Here is an 18,745-nt window from a genome sequence, read left to right on the forward strand (position 1 = left end):
ATGTATTACTTTCTTTTTTCTCTCTGTTTCTATACTTCTGTAAAGCGGCTTTGACACAATGTGAATTGTTAGAAGAGCTATACAAATAAATCAAGTTGAAATATTATTATTATTATTATTATTATTAGTAGTAGTAGTAGTAGTAGTAGTAGTAGTAGTATTATACAGTAACAGTATTATAATAATATTTATGCTTTTACCAAATAGAAGATGCTTAATTTTTTTTGTTATTCCTTTATTGATAAGTCATATGTTTTACTTTGAGTAAATAATTAGAGCAAAAAGTCGTGTCTACAACTGGGGGAAAAAAATCAACTGGGCAGGGGGTTTAAACAATGTTTCTACTGATTGGTCAAAACTAGACGTTAACCATTTTAAGCCAATCAGCGTCGATTGATTTTTTTTTTTTTGGCGCCCGTAGAAAGAACACAACCTGTGATTCGGTAGCACTTTAAGATCCGCACCAATCACAGCTCATAGCCTCATTACATGACGCAGGCCATTGGTCCGGACTGAGTATATGGCGAAAAAAAAAAGAGAAAGAAAAAAAGTCTTTTTAGATACCAGGTGATTTGTGTCAAACTGAACGAGAACGACGTCGAATGTTTCTACGTGATTTAAGTACGTTATATAGATATAGTGGGATATTTGAACTCTTCATTTCCAGCATTCAGCGGTGTGGCCGGTAAGTGTTCTGTCTAATAGCAGCGTTAGCTTAGCAGCACGTCCTCAGTCTGGGGACTAAAAAAAAGATGAATTTAGCTCCAGCACATAGAGTTATTAGTGTAAATGTGATAGCGGTGATAATGAAGTCAGACACTGACATGCACTAAGTAGCTGCTGCGTACAAAACGAGTATCTGACGCATACAGGCGTGAAGTTCAGTCTGTTGTACCGGTGTAAAGCAGCATGACGCACGTGCACAAAGCTGCCTCGTGATGTCACTTCTCTAGCGTTAGCGCTGACGTTTTAAAAGTGGATCAAAAATGTCCAAATTCATTTCAAAATTAATTTTTTATGTTTATTCGGTGTTTATTCATCACAAATCAATCCAAAATGTTATGCAAATTTCTTTTACGTTATGCTATTTTTTATTTTTTTTTACGTTATGCTAATTTTACTACGCAGCTTTAAGCTTAGCGCGTAGGGTTTTCTTTGTCAAAATAAACGAACGGACGACGAATTTTGAGTCGGCGAGGAAATAACCTTCAATATTGGTGAAAATATGTCTAATACAGTCTATAACCGGCGTTTCTGATTCTTTTCTGAGGAAAGTAGCTCGAGTTTTGCACTTTATGTAACGAGGAGTCTCTGTGACGTCATCGTGATTTGAATGTGCATTCACGCTGGTTTTATTTTTTATCTTTATTTTTTGTCACACTTTACTGTTTCAGATCATCAAAAAATGTTTTTATTAGTAAAAGGTAACACAAGTAAACACATGCAGTTTTTAAATGAAGGTTTTTATTATTAAGGGAAAACAAAATCCAAACCCTGTGTGAAAGTGTTTGCCCCCCTGTTAAAACATAACTGTGGTTTATCACACCTGAGTTTAATTTCTCTAGCCACACCCAGGCCTGATTACTGCCACTACACCTGTTCACAATCAACAAATCACTTAAATAAGACCTGACTGACAAAGTGAAGTAGACCAAAAGATCCACAAAAGCTACACATCATGCCGAAGCAATTCAGGAACAAATGAGAGAGAAAGTAATTGAGCTCTATCGGTCTGGGAAAAGCCATTTCTAAAGCTTTGGGACTCCAGAGTCCCGCCACAATGAGAGCCATTATTCACAAATGGTGGAAACATGGAACAGTGGTGAACCTTCCCAGGAGTGGCCGACCGACCAAGATTACCCCAAGAGCACAGCGACGACTTATCCAAGATGTCACAAAAGACCCCAAAACAACATCCAAAGAACTGCAGAGCAAAAACATAAAGGCTCATCTCAGATTTGCTAGGAAACATGGTGATGATCCCCGAGACTTTTGGAAAAATACTCTGTGGACTGACGAGCAAAAGTTGAACATTTTGGAATGTGGGTGTCCCGTTACATCTGGTGTAAACATTTTTTCACACCACTGTATTTAGAATTAATTTCATCAAAATTATTGTACTTTTAAGAAGAAAGATTTTTCCCTTAGAGTAAAGAATTCTTCACCATAAAGAGAAGGGCTTAACTGGCCACCTAGATTTATTTGCATGACGTTGAGGAAAATGCTGTTTGAAAAATCGAAGGGTGAATGATCACGAGAGAGGAAGTGCTCCACAAAAATGTCCAAACTGTTATTCTTTCCTGCATCTGAATGGGAAGAGGCATAGAAATCATTTATGTAAATGGCTTGCTAATGAATCAGAAATCTGAATTTATTAAAGTTAGTTAAGAACTTAAAATTTAAAACCACTTTTAGTAAAAGGTTAAGTGTGGCTTCACCATCAAATACCAACATTTGTAGTCTTGTATTCAGTATCAAGGCACAGGCTCACCGTGACCCGAGAAGTTCGGATAAGCGGTAGAAAATAAATGAGTGAATGAATGAACGAATGAATTCAGTATCACTTGTTTACAAACTGCTGCAGTGGACAGAAGATTGTCATATCAATTACAAAAGTGCAATTCACTCACTGGTCTTGTACACAAGTGTACAAATTGCTTCTGCAATCTGGAACTTCACATGAACAGACCTAATAAAATAAAAACACACCCCTCGTCCCAGGAGTAATGTGTATTGCTCTGCATTCTTCTTCCCATTACCCAGGGACTCGACTTTTCCCAAATGCTTGAAGGGGAAAACATTCTAGTTATATCATTACGACAGTACTGTTAAGCGGTAGATGGATGGATGGATGGATGGATGGACAGTACTGTTAAAGTTAGTTCACTGGGGCTTATTAATGGACCTGGGGATTGTGCAAGCAAATAGATCTTTGTTAGGGGGTTTAATAAGGTGCTTGCTGTGTGTGAGCGTTGTGTAAGTGCTGTGTGAGGGTTGTGTACAGTAAGTGCTGTGTGAGGGTTGTGTAAGTGCTGTGTGAGGGTTGTGTAAGTGCTGTGTGAGGGTTGTGTAAGTGCTGTGTGAGGGTTGTGTAAGTGCTGTGTGAGGGTTGTGTAAGTGCTGTGTGAGGGTTGTGTACCGTAAGTGCTGTGTGAGCGTTGTGTAAGTGCTGTGTGAGGGTTGTATAAGTGCTGTGAGCGTTGTGTAAGTGCTGTGTGAGGGTTGTGAACAGTAAGTGCTGTGTGAGGGTTGTGTAAGTGCTGTGTGAGGGTTGTGTACCGTAAGTGCTGTGTGAGGGTTGTATAAGTGCTGTGAGCGTTGTGTAAGTGCTGTGTGAGGGTTGTGTACCGTAAGTGCTGTGTGAGGGTTGTGTACCGTAAGTGCTGTGTGAGGGTTGTGTACCGTAAGTGCTGTGTGAGGGTTGTGTACCGTAAGTGCTGTGTGAGGGTTGTGTACCGTAAGTGCTGTGTGAGGGTTGTGTACCGTAAGTGCTGTGTGAGGGTTGTGTACCGTAAGTGCTGTGTGAGGGTTGTGTACAGTAAGTGCTGTGTGAGGGTTGTGTACCGTAAGTGCTGTGTGAGGGTTGTGTACCGTAAGTGCTGTGTGAGCGTTGTGTAAGTGCTGTGTGAGGGTTGTATAAGTGCTGTGAGCGTTGTGTAAGTGCTGTGTGAGGGTTGTGTACAGTAAGTGCTGTGTGAGGGTTGTGTAAGTGCTGTGTGAGGGTTGTGTACCGTAAGTGCTGTGTGAGGGTTGTGTACCGTAAGTGCTGTGTGAGGGTTGTGTAAGTGCTGTGTGAGGGTTGTGTACCGTAAGTGCTGTGTGAGGGTTGTGTACCGTAAGTGCTGTGTGAGGGTTGTGTACCGTAAGTGCTGTGTGAGGGTTGTGTAAGTGCTGTGTGAGCGTTGTGTACCGTAAGTGCTGTGTGAGAGTTGTATAAGTGCTGTGAGCGTTGTGTAAGTGCTGTGTGAGGGTTGTGTACCATAAGTGCTGTGTGAGGGTTGTGTACCGTAAGTGCTGTGTGAGGGTTGTGTACCGTAAGTGCTGTGTGAGGGTTGTGTACCGTAAGTGCTGTGTGAGGGTTGTGTACCGTAAGTGCTGTGTGAGGGTTGTGTACCGTAAGTGCTGTGTGAGGGTTGTGTACAGTAAGTGCTGTGTGAGGGTTGTGTACCGTAAGTGCTGTGTGAGGGTTGTGTAAGTGCTGTGTGAGGGTTGTATAAGTGCTGTGAGCGTTGTGTAAGTGCTGTGTGAGGGTTGTGTACAGTAAGTGCTGTGTGAGGGTTGTGTAAGTGCTGTGTGAGGGTTGTGTACCGTAAGTGCTGTGTGAGGGTTGTGTACCGTAAGTGCTGTGTGAGGGTTGTGTAAGTGCTGTGTGAGGGTTGTGTACCGTAAGTGCTGTGTGAGGGTTGTGTACCGTAAGTGCTGTGTGAGGGTTGTGTAAGTGCTGTGTGAGCGTTGTGTACCGTAAGTGCTGTGTGAGAGTTGTATAAGTGCTGTGAGCGTTGTGTAAGTGCTGTGTGAGGGTTGTGTACAGTAAGTGCTGTGTGAGGGTTGTGTAAGTGCTGTGTGAGGGTTGTGTACCGTAAGTGCTGTGTGAGGGTTGTGTAAGTGCTGTGTGAGGGTTGTGTACAGTAAGTGCTGTGTGAGGGTTGTGTACAGTAAGTGCTGTGTGAGGGTTGTGTACAGTAAGTGCTGTGTGAGGGTTGTGTACCGTAAGTGCTGTGTGAGGGTTGTGTACAGTAAGTGCTGTGTGAGGGTTGTGTACAGTAAGTGCTGTGTGAGCGTTGTGTAAGTGCTGTGTGTCGTGCTGTCCCTTTAAATTTTTCTGCATAGTCACGCTTACTGTATAGTGTTATGCAACACACCCCTTATAGTAGGAGCATTTAGACACGAGTAGAGGCGCTCTGTTTCTTCACCTCAGCTAAGCTGGACTTGCTTCTCGATTTTTCTTTGCGCTGTTTTTTTTTTTTGCGTGCAATCACACACTGATTTCACACCTCGTCATATCAGTGACTTCTGTCTGACCACTGCAGCAACTGAAGCTGAAGTAAGTCTTGTCAATGGCATAAAAAGTAAAAATTTAATAAAAAAAAATAAAAATCAATTCTGTATGTGAGAAACTTTGCATTTTTCTTTCTGACACAGCTGAATGCTCCAGTCATGGATCTGCATAATAAAGACTCGGGCGATATCCTACCTGTGGTCATTATTGGTAAGTGTGTCATTGCTTACTTGTGAAAACCTTTTGATTTGGATGTTTGCTGGAATAACAGAATTGTAACTTTATGATTCAGAGGAATGAAGAGGATTTTTTAATGAATTGTTATTTTAAAATGTATTTTTATTTTTAAGTTCTGCTTTTTAAATGTGAAGCAAGAATAAAGACTTTTTTTTTTCCTTCTAAATCTAAAATAGTTTGTCTTTTGAACAGGAAATGGACCTTCCGGAATTTGCCTTTCATACTTACTATCAGGATATACACCCTATTTCTCCCGTGAGGCCTTCCACCCCAATCCAATCCTGCACCAAAAACTAGTAGAGAACTCGAATTTGTCATTGTTTGAACAGGTAATACAAACCTACATATTGTCATTTTTTCTTTCTTTTTTGGTTTCCTTTTGAACACCTAATCATAGTTATTTAATTGTATGATTTGTATGTGCGCATACAAACATTTATTGGATGTTCTTTATCGTTAAGAAATGTTTGGTGGTTGTTCCTCTCGGTACTAAGTAGAGATCTATGTCCTGTTTGCTTGACGTAAGGTTGCGATCCTCGCCCTTACAAGATAAAAGAACCATATTTCAACGCTCTGCTCCAAAATGATTGGTGTGCTTATTAAAGGTGGGGTTATAGGTTAACGGTCATGGGAGCTCTTTGTGGTTAATTAGTTTAGGATTAGGGGATGCTAACTTTTCTTTCAGGTAAATCTATTCATAAAACCCTCATGGATATTTGCAGTTAATATGCCAATTTCAGTACATTTTTGCATGCTTTTAATAGTCACCCCAGGGGGAAAACTAAAAAAAATTAAAGCTCAAACTGCTTGAGGAAATCAACTTTTTATGCCTTTGTTTGTCTCCGAATGTTCAAACATGTTCTTAGGACCTGGAGTACATGTGTGAAGGCTTGGAAGGGAGATCTTCAAATCCTTTGGCTGTACTCTTTGATTCATTGCTCTTACCAGACGGTGACTATGGCTTGGACTGTGCCTCACCATTGCTATGGCAGTATGAGCCAGAAAGAGCCATGACCCACCTCGTGCTTGGAAAAGGACCACCTGGAGGGGCATGGCATGTAAGTGTTCACAGAAACAGCTGTCACTGAGTGGAGTGAAGATTAACTTTGCATTGTCTGTTCAGCCCTAGGCCTATTTTGAGCCTCGTGCTTGAAAACGACATGCTTAATTTAAAATGGAAAAAAACTGGTAGTACTGGAAGAATTCTGGTATTTAGAATATATATATAATATATATATATTACCAGGGCAGAGTAAGAGAAGGTAAAGAGCAACACCGCTGCCTTTTTTTTTTTTTTTTGGGTCAGAGTGCTCATCCTTATACCATTTGGATTCTAGTATACTATCTGGTATTTCTGCTTCTTTTACAGGCCATGGAGGGATCCATGTTAACACTTAGCCTTGCCAATTGGATGGAGCTTCCTGGCATCAACCTGAAGGAATGGATGAGGGAGAAACGCAGGTATGAAAGTCATTTAAGGATCTGTACAAATATGCTTTGTAAGACATCACATTTTTAAAAATAGGAAGTGCTATGGATCAGTACTTGCTTTCAGAAGTAGGAAATCAAACTTCCGTTCCTTTGTGCTGCGAAGTAGGGGACAAATATGGATGATCTATAATTTTCCTCTCAAAACAGCAAAATGTATAGTCACTGTTTTAGATTTAAAAAATACTCGGATGTCTATGTTGAATTCTTCTCTATGTGTACTGGTTAGGGCACATTGCAATTTTTCCTTTCACCTGACGGTGGCAGCAAACATTAACACAGCTAAAATTCCAGAGCATTTTATTTTTTCCCTATTAAATTAATTTGCAAAATGATATTTAGCCATGCCTACAGATAAAAAGCACAACGCTAACTGTGAAAGAGGGCATTTTTAAAACAGCATAAAATCAAAAAGGAAAGTTTGGTCTACTTTTTATGAACTCTCAGTCTTCCACTGACCAATTTAGGATTGATATGTCCTATAACAATTGGCTCCTGAAATGGACCAAATGTTCCAGTTTGGATCAGCTGCACATTCATGCAGTTGTCTAGTCAACCAATCAAGTAGCAGTAGCAGCACAATGCAAAATCACACAGATACAAGTCAACAGCCTCATCTTATGTTCACTTAATTATTAGAATAAAAATAAGGTGTGATAATGTAAGTGCAGTGTTCGTAAGAGACCAACAGTTTGTGAAATAGCCTTTCTGGTACCTTGATCACAGTATTGAGAGTTCAGTCTAGGTGGCCAGACTGATTTGATCTGACAACACTGTGTACAATGTTGGTGAGCAGAAAAGCATCTGAGAATATTCTGAGCACCTGAGAACTTTGAGGTGGATGGGCTACAAAAGCAGTAGACCACGTTGGGTTCCACTTCTGTCAGCCAAGAACAGAAAGCGGAGGTAGCAGTTGGAACAGGCTTACCAAAGTGTTTAAGATTTCAAAAACCTAGCCTTGTCTAATAAATCTCTTCTTCTAAACCACACAGATGGTAGGGTCAGAGTTATAAGTAGAGGAGGAGATTTATTTTGGTGTAGAAATTACAAGTTAGGACCTTTTAGTTGAATCCAACTTTTAACCAAGGAGTAAATCGGAAGCAGTTCTATTGTCATAACTTGATTAATTAGAAGCTTCTTCCATGATGAGCATAAATAGAAGTGCACATTAAATAGTACAAGCACAATTTTAAAAAAAAGTAAAAGTAAATGGGTCTTAAAATTAGAGAGAAGCCAAGTGTTTGTTTATTTATTTAATTTTTTAAAACTAAATAATCTATTATTAATGAAAAGGCTAGTTTTGATATGCTGAGAATAAATGTTTAATTATTACCTTTTGTATTTTGTGTGTGGCTTTGTTAGGAATGTTCGCAATGACCGTGCCACACCAGCGGATATTGCCTCCTACTACCAGCACTATGTGAATAAGATGGGCCTTAGTAAAAACTTCGCCCATAATACCACAGTGACCTCAGTGCAGCGAGTCTCTCTTCGCACAGGTGTCTCCGGTTGGCACATCCAGGGAACACAGAAGAACAATAATGGAGATGAGACGCCCTTCTTGGTCCAGGCAGAGAATGTAGTGCTGGCTACAGGTACCAGTGATTCCCCAGCTCACCTGGGAGTCGAAGGAGAATCGCTACCCTTTGTGTGCCACAGCTTTCAGGAGTTTGAGGCAGTCATCTCAAGTGAACGTCTGTGCAGGACATCAGAGCCTGTCCTGGTGGTTGGAGCAGGGCTAACTGCAGCTGACGCAGTTCTTTGCACCCACCACCTTAACGTGCCTGTGTATCACACATTTCGCAGGGGTGTCTTAGACCCAGCACTCATTTTCAACCAGCTGCCCCGTCTTCTCTACCCTGAGTACCACAAAGTTCACCAGATGATGAGCCAGCAGCAGCACCAGCTAAGCCATTCAGTCCACACTTTTCTCTCCCAGCATGTGGCATCACCAGACAATGAACACACTAACTCATCCTGCTCCTACCCTGGATATCTGAGCTTCCCAAAACACCGTGTTGTGTCTTTTAAACCCAACGGCAAGTGTGTCCTGGAGGCAGAGGATGGGCAACAGGTTGTGCTTCAGGTTTCACTGGCACTGGTTTTGATTGGCTCACAACCTAATCTGTCGTTTTTGCCTGAGGACGGACGGAAACTGGGGATGGAGCCAGGACAACCAATCAGCTGTCGGCGCAACCCAGTTAAGGTGGACCCCTTTACCTATGAATGTGTGCAGGAAGTAGGGATGTATGCCCTGGGTCCTTTAGTGGGTGAGAACTTTGTACGCTTTCTCAAGGGTGGTGGACTTGGCACGGCATGCCATCTGATGCAAAAAAAAAGGGGACAGAGGAGTGAAAGTCAGTGACCATTCAATCACAGCTTGGATGTAGGGGAGAGAAAAGAACAAAAAAGAGAAAGGGATAGCTTGAAGATTCTATACTGTACCCACCCACTTCCACACAGTCCAATGGTTATTTCAGTCTTTACTGATTCCCTTCTTTTTTATGAGCAGGTAAACTCCATTGAGGGAGCCTTTATTATTGAATGATTGGTCACACTTACCAGTCTTTCAGTGAAGGTGAATGTAAGTCAAACCCTGATAACTTTTCACCAGATTTACAAAAGTTTAAAAGGCTAAGCTCACAGTGTTAAAATAACGAGAAAACACTTGAATGGCTCAAAATAACTCTTTCAGTAATGTCTTTTTGAATAAGTCAGCATAACAGCACCTGAAAATTAAACTTCAAATTCAGTTTCTGGAATTTTGTTCCATGAAATCAGAAAAATGTAGCCAGTTGATCGTGCGAACCTAGCACTACAAATTCTGGGAAACTGCAATATTTACATTTTTTAAAATAAATTAAATCATCTTGTTTACCAAGAAATCCTTTACACAGTATTGTGCCCTCCCAAATTCAGCACTGGGGGAAAACAGGAAGGCAAAGGAAGCCTGATTCGAATACTGTACACCACATTCACAGCTTGAGACATTGCAGCTTGAGTGCATTAAAAGACGATGCCATGTAAAACAAAACAGATGTGTACTGATCCTTTCATATAGCAGCATTTCTTATTTAATGACTAGTCATATTTGTGTAAATTCAAGGGTGTTTATTGGCTCTTTTTGTTCTAAAAAAAATTAATTCTTAGACAAACTTTTCTGTCATTCAAAGCCATTTTCTGGCTCAACCGTGTGGCCTTCACTTCTTATCGTTCCTGTACACAATTAAAAACTTTCCCTATATAGGTTCCCTACCACCACAACATCCTGATCTGGTCTGATTAAATAGCTGAGGATGATCTTAAACTTATCTATTTTTTTTCTTCAACCAAATCCACACACTCTGCAACATCAGCAGTCTCTCACCGCAAGACAATGAGACCTCAGAATGCTACTTTTCGTGACTCTACATACATCAACAGCTTGAGCTGCTGGTCTCAAAGGAATCAGGGATTTTATTTATTGTCTTTTAACAAATCTGCTAACAGTGATGTGTGAGATTGTGTAATATCCTATGTAATATGTTTGTAATTATGCCGAGTTTTTTTCCAATGAAAATGTTAAGAATGTGTGTAAGGAGAAGATTCTTCATGCAGAAAATTGAAATTTGCAAAGCAAATTCGTTTTTGTATCAGTCTTGGTACTTTTTCAGTTATTGCTTAAATATATCAAATGTATTGTGTGTGTGTGTATGTATGTATGTATGTATGTATATATGTGTATATATAGAGAGAGAGAGTCTAGTCTCTGAAATCATGCACCCTCTATAATTGTTTACCTAGGATGTAATTACATTTGTCTACCATGATTATTACTATATAGTTTGCTAATGAATTCATTAATGACAAGTAAGATATCCTGTAAATAACTGATATTTACATTTGGCTAAAAGTTGTCCTGCTGTTTAGCCAGTTTAATTGTTTGCTATTGCAACCAATGCTAATCTAACAAGATCATAGCAAAGAAAACAGGCTGATGTAGTTCATTATAGCCAGGTAATATTAGCAAATTAGTTAGAATGTCTTATGAATGGGGAGACAATCTTGAGTTGCCCCAGCAAATCGAGAAACATTATTTTAGATAAACCCACGGGGCTTAACACTGCACTGAGAAATGGTTTATACATCTTCAGATGCAAGTTAGTAGCTGAAGCAGGTCACAGAAGTTGACCAATTGGCACAAGTGTATTTTCTATGGAAATTATTTTAGTCAATTAGCAGTCAGCTACTATTATTAGTATTACTAATGGTATACTGGTAACATTAAGCAGTCAGTGGCTGGATGAGACAAGGAGACTTTAAGATACATTAAAGTACTTTTTTGCTTTTTTACAATAAACTTTATACTCTAATAATTACTTTAGAGAATTTCCCCTTTGAGAGATTACATCGAGTAGGCTTTATGTTTAGAAAAACTGCATTTGAACCAATTCTGCTAATTTGCTATTAGACATTCTTTAGGATTTTTTATTTTTTTTTGGAATTGGTTGAGAAAAGAATCTAACCTTTCCAGGTTTAAGACCAACAAGATAAGATACTACTTATTACTTGAAACACCGTTAAATAGGTATTTTACTAATAACACATACATGAACCTTTAAATGAATAGTTGCATTAATAAAAAAAATTTCACCCTTTTTGGTTTGACAGTTTAAAAGTTTTTTGTAAAAATTCTAATTGTAAAAAGAATGTCTTGTGTATTTTGTGTTCCGGTCTCTAAATGTGTTATGCTCTTTGTTAAAAGAAACCATGAAGGGCTCTTTCAGTGTACAGTGCATGTCAGATGCATATTGTGATACACTCTAAATAATGTTAGATATATTGGAACCCGGTGACAACTGCAGATTGCTGATTAAAAACCTGTTAAAAGAGAACTATTTAGGCAGAAATAATGCCTGGGGAGATAATATATATTCAGTCAGCCTAACTGTCTATTCTGTCTTTTATGTTCATTGGTTATTAAAAAATAAATAAGAAAATAATGCATTTTGTATTACATTCATTAGTCACAGATTTTGAGGTTAAATGTACACCAATCAGCAAACATTCACTGTTTTGTGGGATCGTAAAGGATGGGCTAGCTTAAAAGAACTCAAATAGCACAAGTTATGTAACTTTTTGGAAAAATGTAAATGTTTAATGCTGGATAGACGGGGGTCAGAGCATCAGTGTCGCACAAGGTGGCCAGCTGCATGTGTTTGCTTATGTGTGGCAGAGATGGCACCAGGAGGTTAAGAGGCAGTGTGATGCTATAGGCAATGTTCTGCTGAGAAAACTCGGGTCCTGGTAATCGTATGTTAATCTGACACGTAAAATAACGTGCCACCTACCCAAACATTGTTCACTAATGGCAGAAGCCTCTTTCAGCAGGACAATACACCCTGCCACAATGCAAAAACTTTTCAGGTATGATTTGAGGAACATGACAAACTGTTCAAAGTATTGATTTGGCCTCCAAATTCCCTAGACATCATTCCAACTGAGCATCTGTCAGATGAGCTGGACAAACAAGTCCAATATGTTAAGGACCAAACTTACAAATGGACCACTGATCTTGTGGAGTCCTTGCCTCAATGAGTCAAACCAGTTTTGGCGGCACAACCAGGACTTACACAGTATTAGGCAGGTGGCTTTAATGTTCTGTTATTTCAGTGTCCTGTTGATGTTCAACCAGTACTCAAAACTCCTATGTAAAAGTCAATCATTCCTATAATTCCTATGCCAAGAGGCTGATCTGCCATTTTCATTAAGTGACGTGACATACGGATAAGTATGGTGACCCATACTCAGAATTCGTTCTCTGCTTTTGACCCATCCAAAGTGCACACACACAGCAGTGAACACACAAACACTTGAACACACACTCAGAGCAGTGGGCAGCCATTTATGCTGTGGCACCCGGGGAGCAGTTATAAGGAATATTTTAAGACTAAACATTTGGTCTCTTTCTATTTAAATTGTTAAAATGGAAATCTCCTGGTGCCTAAAGGTTAGTAGGTCAGAAATGGTCATTTAAAAAGCTTTTGAATTTTCTGTCACTGCTAAGTCCGTCAGTTTGAATAGTTCTGCTCCAGAAAATGCTTGCAATTCCAGATATTAATGTCCTGTAAAAGCAGTTTCTGTACTGAACACATGTAGGTTTTTAAAACTATGTTGAACTACAGTGTAAGTTACGTCATGCAAATAGAAATGAACAATCATTTATTTTTCATTTCTCTTTATTAAGCAAAAAAAACAACAACTGTGACTTCATATAGTATAAACAAGACCATGGGCATTACAATGATCTAAATATCTAAATATATTAAGGACATTTGCAGGAAAATGTCAAATTGTACTAGGAGCTCCATTTACTTGGGCTAGTCTTAATTTTCTCCATGCTCTTTCTTAATGTCTTCTCTAGCTACTAGAGTCCGCTAACTTCTCCGTTTGGGGTCGCCACAGCAGATCATCAGATCCAACCCTTCCATTTTATCATGGCTGTGGCTGGCCAAAAATACAGTAACTGCAACAATATGGCAGAGATTTTCTCTTTTCTCCCTTATCTCACATAAATTAGCAGCTTATAACTGCTCAATATCCCCACGAATTTGACTTGATTTTAACCTTTTCCAAAGTGGAAAACTGTTTACTCCCTCCCTCTGAAAGCATCAAAAACATAGCCTCTTCAAGCTAAAGTATCCTGTTATGGTATCCAGTAAAGTAAGCAGTTCTGCCTGAACTGCTGTTTTCCATACAGTTCACAGGTGAAAGCGAAGCCACTCAAAGCTGTCAAGCCAGGAGTTCTACACAGCCCTCTTATGGAGTCCCAGCAAGAGCAAACCAGCCGTTGGAGTTCCTAAATATCCACTTTGTTCACTGCTCCAATTGCTGTTACGAATCCTCCACTCCGCCACACATCTCTCTCTCTCCTCTTCATTTGACTAACATGTTCATCCTAAGACAAACTAATGTTGAGTGGCGAAAGGAACAGAATGTAAAAAGAGTGAAAACAACATGTCTGAAGTACGATCTTGTAACGTTTTGATATCCTTTCAGGATTAAGCTTGCACCATGTCAGCTGTGGACATCACAATGGAAGAAATTGTTTCCCTCACTACCTACAGTATAACTCTTTGCAAATCAACAGGCAATTGGACCTTCATCATTATATAATATTGGCATCTCTACCTTCTCCAATCTCATTAATAAATGAGCTGATTCTGAACACCAAATCAAGAGCTATTATTTAGCAACTTTCACTGAGGTCCTAGAGAGATTGCAATTTAAAGGCTGTGAAAAACCTTTCCTTCATGTGAGAAAACAAGCTCCATTTTGCTGATGATCTGTTTCAACCTGGAAAAGGCATTAAGTGAAGGATCATCTGCATGTTACATGGCACACATTTTTATCCGAGGACAGGAAATGACAAAGTATGTATGTAAGATGTGGAAATATAACTGGCCCATATGTCATGTAACATATTTATTTATGATAAGACAGTGTTATAATTTAAAGCAGTGTTGTAATGTAACGGAGTACATGTATAAATAATTATAATATATAATAATTCCCCAGGCAATCACCCTGATCAACATCTCACCATAATTATATTCACTGCTTCTTATCATAAGTACTGCATTATCAGGACTGTCAGTCATCAAATCATCTGTATATTACACACACTACTGCTGCTGTATATTGCACAAAAAGCATAATATTGCACAATATTGTTATTTGCACTCATACACTTTATGTACATTACTGATCGTTCATATTCCATATTCAGATATTTTATTCATTCTATATCCTCATTTTATACTCATTCTGTCTACATTGTATCTCATCATCTGCATTGTTTTCTTGTATAGCATTGTGTTATTTATGTCTGTACCTTTGAGAGTCACAAACTACTGGAACCAAATTCCTTGTGTGTGTCAACACACTTGGCCAAATAAATCTGATTCTGATTCTTATTCTGATTCTGAAATACTTCGTTACTGTACTTAAGTAGAAATTTCACGTATCTGTCTGTACTTTACTTCGCTATTTAAATTTATGTCAACTTTCACTTTTACTCCACTACATTTCTTAGATAAAATGTATACTTTTACTATGTTATATTTCCACTAAGCATCTTCGTTACTCGTTACTACAAAATAAAATCAGAAGAAATGTGTGTGACTGCAATAAGGGAGGTTTGGCGAATCACTGCTTATTGTTGCCAAAAGTAGGCGGAAGCACAACTGAAACCGCCATGGAAGCACCTGCTGGAGGACCTCCCGTTATCGTAGACCAGGGGTGGCCAACCGGTCAGAGAACAAGAGCCACATTTTGAGATGCCATGCCATTTTGAGAGCGAACTTGACACAAATTATTTACTCAAATGATCTTGCTCCTACTGGAAAACTGACGAAAATACCGTATTGAACTCATGCGAAGCCAACACGCACAATAAAAAGACACAAATACAAACTTCGATATGAACGTAAGAGCCGAATAAAACCGGGCAAAGAGCCGCATGCGGCTCAGGAGCCGCGGGTTGGCATCCTCTGTCGTAGACGACCACCCCGACCGGACTATGCCTAGCGAAAATCACTAAAATTTTACTTTCTACTTTTACTTCAAATACTTTAGTACATTAAATATCAGAAAATCACTTTTGATACTTAAGTACATTATATATCAGATACTTTAAGACTTTTACTTGAGTAATATTCTAAAAGGTAACTTTCACTTCTACCCAGGTCTTTTTCTAGTACGATACTTGTACTTTTACTCAAGTATTGCTTTCTAGTACTTTATACAACACTGCTTTAAAGGCTGTGGCCAACAACCTAAATACTGTAGACTGAAAAGTAGGTTGAGCTTCCATACTGTTTTGAGAGACAGCTCTAAAGTTCCTCTACCAATCATTAATTTAGGAGAGTTTACAAAAGATTCTAGTTTTTGCTTAAATCTTGAAAAATGTGGATTGAACTATAATTGAGCGTAATATTGATCGAATTTCCAATATTCTGTAATCTGTTATTTATTTATATATATATCTATTTATATATTATATCTTATTATATATATATATATATAATAAGATATAATATAATAAAATATTTACAATAATGTGATGGGTTTATTTACTTCTGTGAGATACTGTGTGTAGTGCAAAAGCTATCGAAGGTTAACAGATTTCCATCTTCATCCATTACAATGACAAAGTGACCAAACGTCTCAATTCACAGTCCAGTGTAGCCACTAGCCGAGTCGCAAATTGTTCCATATTTATAGTCACTTTAATTACCTATAAACGTGCGCTGCGATGCTCATTGGCTCGCGCAGGCCTCGTGGCTCGCGTGCTTTTATATTTGTCATTTTTAAATCTATCCCTACGGAAACGGGACCGATAGGATGTGGCCACGCCCCAAACGTGCACTAACGAGGACTGAACCCAAAGGACTTTATTGTATTGCACTACAGAGGGAGGGTTTAGTAACCAGCGTGGCGCGTTCTTAGGGCTCCTATTTAGGGAACAGGGAGTTGTTTGGACTCCAACCAGCCTGGAGGAACTTCTTACACGCACGCAGAGACGGACGGAGCGTGTGGAAACAACCGTGTCAGTTTTTCTCTGGAATACAACCGCCGTGTTATTTGTGTACTGAGAAGAGTCTTAAACGACCCAATGCACTCACGAACACGTTAGCAAGCTCGACGGCACTCGGATTAAACCGGACGGAAGAAAAAAATAACACCAAGATAAACCTGAAGTGAATCCGGCGAACGTCATCGATCCAACGGGATTAACGTTAAGTTAGTAACCAGACAGACAGACAGACAGTTTCCTCGCGTCTTTAACAGAGTTCCCTGCGGTTAAGAGGCGACTTATCTGCTCGAATGCGTCTGGTTTACGACTCGGTTGCCTTCTAACGCGGTTGAGGACTTTTTTCATTTGGCAAACAAACAAAAACAAACAAACACTATGAATTTACAGCGGTTTACATTTGACCAGGCTAGCCGTAGAAGCTAGTTAGCCGGTTAGCAAACCGATATTAGCTGTGCTAACCGACACATATACGCACTTTCCCACTACTTTATCACAGCATTTACACTTCTCTGGGCAGCCGAATAACATTACTTCCAGTATCTTTTTTTTCCCTTTTTTATTTATTTATTTTTTTAATATCCAAACATTTTCTTCACATCGAGAGAACTAGGTCTTGGTGAGTTGTGTTTTTTTTTTGTCGCTGGTGGAAAATGGATGCGGTAATGGAGAAGGAGTGCAGTGCTTTAGGAGGGCTGTTCCAGTCCATCATGAACGACATGAAGGTAAAATAAACATCACGGGACACAAAACATGATTATTGTATGAACTACATACGAATCTTTGAGTGTTATATGTGCTCTGTTCTGCCATGTGAACGTTGCATAAGTTATTTATCAGCTGTTTGGCTACATAACGTGAGGCTCCGTTTCGGCTAGCAACAGTTCTCTGGTTGGTCGACTCAAAGGTGAAGGGGGAAGAACAGCAGTAATAAGTGTTTGTGCTAAATCACTGGAAATGATTCACCCACAGTATAAGTGTAAAAATTTAATATCTTAAAATCCTCGTGCATTTGCAATGTAGGCGTTTATTAGGTTGGGGATTAATTTTTGTTATTTAAAGTAATGAGTGAGCTGTTGAAAGTGGTGATTGATGTTGTTATTAGTAATATTTTCTATCTAACTGATCAGCATTACTGTATAAGCAAATCCAAGAGCTCTTCCTGCAAATTAGAGGAAGTATAGAAAACCTTTTCACAAAGAAGTAACTGCTTCTTTAAACGACGTTGTTCCAAATGATCCAATATTTTGGAGGAACCTCGTCGATTTATATATTTTTTTTACTTACATTTGGCCTTGTTTATGGTGGTGACTAAGGACAAATTTATTCGGAAATTGGTCAGAGAATAGACATGAAATTTAGTGTTCATGAAAATCCAGTGAAGATGTTTTGTATTACTATTGAGAGCTTTACTTAATCAGCTTTACACCATGTGTTGTAGTTTTATTCATTGTACAATTTTAATTGCTTATTTGATCATGCGCTCACACACAAACACACATTTGTAATGTTGTTATTTATTGTTTTAAAAACCCAGTTGTTTTAGATTAGTTTCATAAATGATGGGAAAATAGCAGTTAAGTAAGACAGTGCTCCTGTATTTATTCCTGTACTGCAATGGCACATATGAGATATAGGCCTCCTGTTTGAAAACGACATGCTCAATTAAAATGAGTATATCTCAAAAACTACGAGGTGTATTTTGAATAATTCTGGTACCCACATAAAGGTAATACATAATATTGTTGCAAAAGTTAAAATGCGTTTATATATTACCAGGTCAGAGTAAGGGAAGAATGAACACGCACAATTTTTACAGTCTTAGAGAAATTGTAAATCTCTTTGGATACATGTAGTGAATGCCTAAAAACTCAGAATATCTATTTTATGACATCTCATCATTAAACGTTTCATGTTTGATTTATCTATTGTGTATCAGAGGTATTATAGAGAGGTTTTTGTAGAGGAATGTCTACAGTGCTGTGTTGGCACATGTGCTATGTGTTTTCTCAGCTACCAAACTAAAAACTTAATATAATTGATTTATATAATCACTAAATGTGTTCATTACATTCAAATATAACTTTTTTTTTTTTTTTGCTTTGGAGTCTCTCCACCATACAGTGATGTGCATCTCTGTGAGCTAGCCAGTACTTCTGCAAATAAAAACAGCAATAACCTTTGGACCAAATAAACAAAACTAATTTATAATGTGTTTACATACCTGATAGCTGATTTAACTTATTCATGTGTTCTAGTCAGATGAGCTGTGGGTTTAAAAACTTTAAAAACCCACACTGTTTTTGTCGATAAATCTAGCTCTTCTCTTGTCGTATACACAGCGTCTTCCTTTTCCCAACCATTTTTCAATATTAAATCAAAAACGGGATTAGATTCTGTTTATTACAAGGAATTAGTGTTTCTTGTAAGGATGTGTTTTATATTGG

At 38.7% G+C, this 18,745-nt stretch overlaps 2 protein-coding genes and 1 long non-coding RNA gene across 8 annotated transcripts in view; 2 read left to right on the plus strand and 1 right to left on the minus strand.

The window, feature by feature from the left end:
- The first annotated feature begins 478 nt into the window (after window positions 1-478).
- On the plus strand, window positions 479-11,710 carry osgn1 (oxidative stress induced growth inhibitor 1). Of its 2 annotated transcripts, none has more exons than XM_027147023.2 (6): window positions 479-685; window positions 5,143-5,209; window positions 5,429-5,565; window positions 6,103-6,294; window positions 6,606-6,697; window positions 8,087-11,710. In XM_027147023.2, exons 2-6 carry the CDS (start codon window positions 5,158-5,160, stop codon window positions 9,087-9,089), a joined length of 1,476 nt encoding a protein of 491 aa, XP_027002824.2. In that variant the 5' UTR covers window positions 479-685; window positions 5,143-5,157; the 3' UTR covers window positions 9,090-11,710. The 2 variants fall into 2 exon arrangements, with proteins under 2 accessions (XP_027002824.2, XP_027002825.2); XM_027147024.2 differs by lacking the exon at window positions 479-685 and adding an exon at window positions 4,707-5,044.
- A 125-nt stretch (window positions 11,711-11,835) lies between these two features.
- Window positions 11,836-14,652, minus strand: LOC125141213. The gene is made up of 2 exons (XR_007140579.1): window positions 14,598-14,652; window positions 11,836-13,671 (listed from the first exon to the last, which is right to left on the minus strand). It is a non-coding gene; the product is annotated as an uncharacterized LOC125141213 (long non-coding RNA).
- A 1,485-nt stretch (window positions 14,653-16,137) lies between these two features.
- The window catches only part of mtss1 (MTSS I-BAR domain containing 1), a 32,471-nt gene continuing 29,863 nt past the window's right edge, over window positions 16,138-18,745 (plus strand). For 2 of the 5 annotated variants that reach the window (XM_027146684.2, XM_027146685.2), the window contains exon 1: window positions 16,139-17,023. In XM_027146684.2, the coding sequence (XP_027002485.2) occupies window positions 16,952-17,023 (72 nt within the window). In that variant the 5' untranslated portion in view covers window positions 16,139-16,951. Of the gene's footprint in view, window positions 17,024-18,745 lie in introns of all 5 variants that reach the window. The other 3 variants (XM_027146686.2, XM_027146688.2, XM_027146687.2) reach the window with 3 other exon arrangements.

Source organism: Tachysurus fulvidraco, chromosome 5, assembly GCF_022655615.1.
Source record: "Tachysurus fulvidraco isolate hzauxx_2018 chromosome 5, HZAU_PFXX_2.0, whole genome shotgun sequence".
Taxonomy (NCBI): domain Eukaryota; kingdom Metazoa; phylum Chordata; class Actinopteri; order Siluriformes; family Bagridae; genus Tachysurus; species Tachysurus fulvidraco.

Bases quoted from the DNA above. Each gene is read 5' to 3' on its own strand.
- osgn1 (XM_027147023.2), top strand. From the start codon at position 5,158: ATGGATCTGCATAATAAAGACTCGGGCGATATCCTACCTGTGGTCATT. The intron at 6,295-6,605 runs GTAAGTGTTCAC...CTTCTTTTACAG, and splicing joins CACCTGGAGGGGCATGGCAT to GCCATGGAGGGATCCATGTT. The intron at 6,698-8,086 runs GTATGAAAGTCA...TGGCTTTGTTAG, and splicing joins TGGATGAGGGAGAAACGCAG to GAATGTTCGCAATGACCGTG.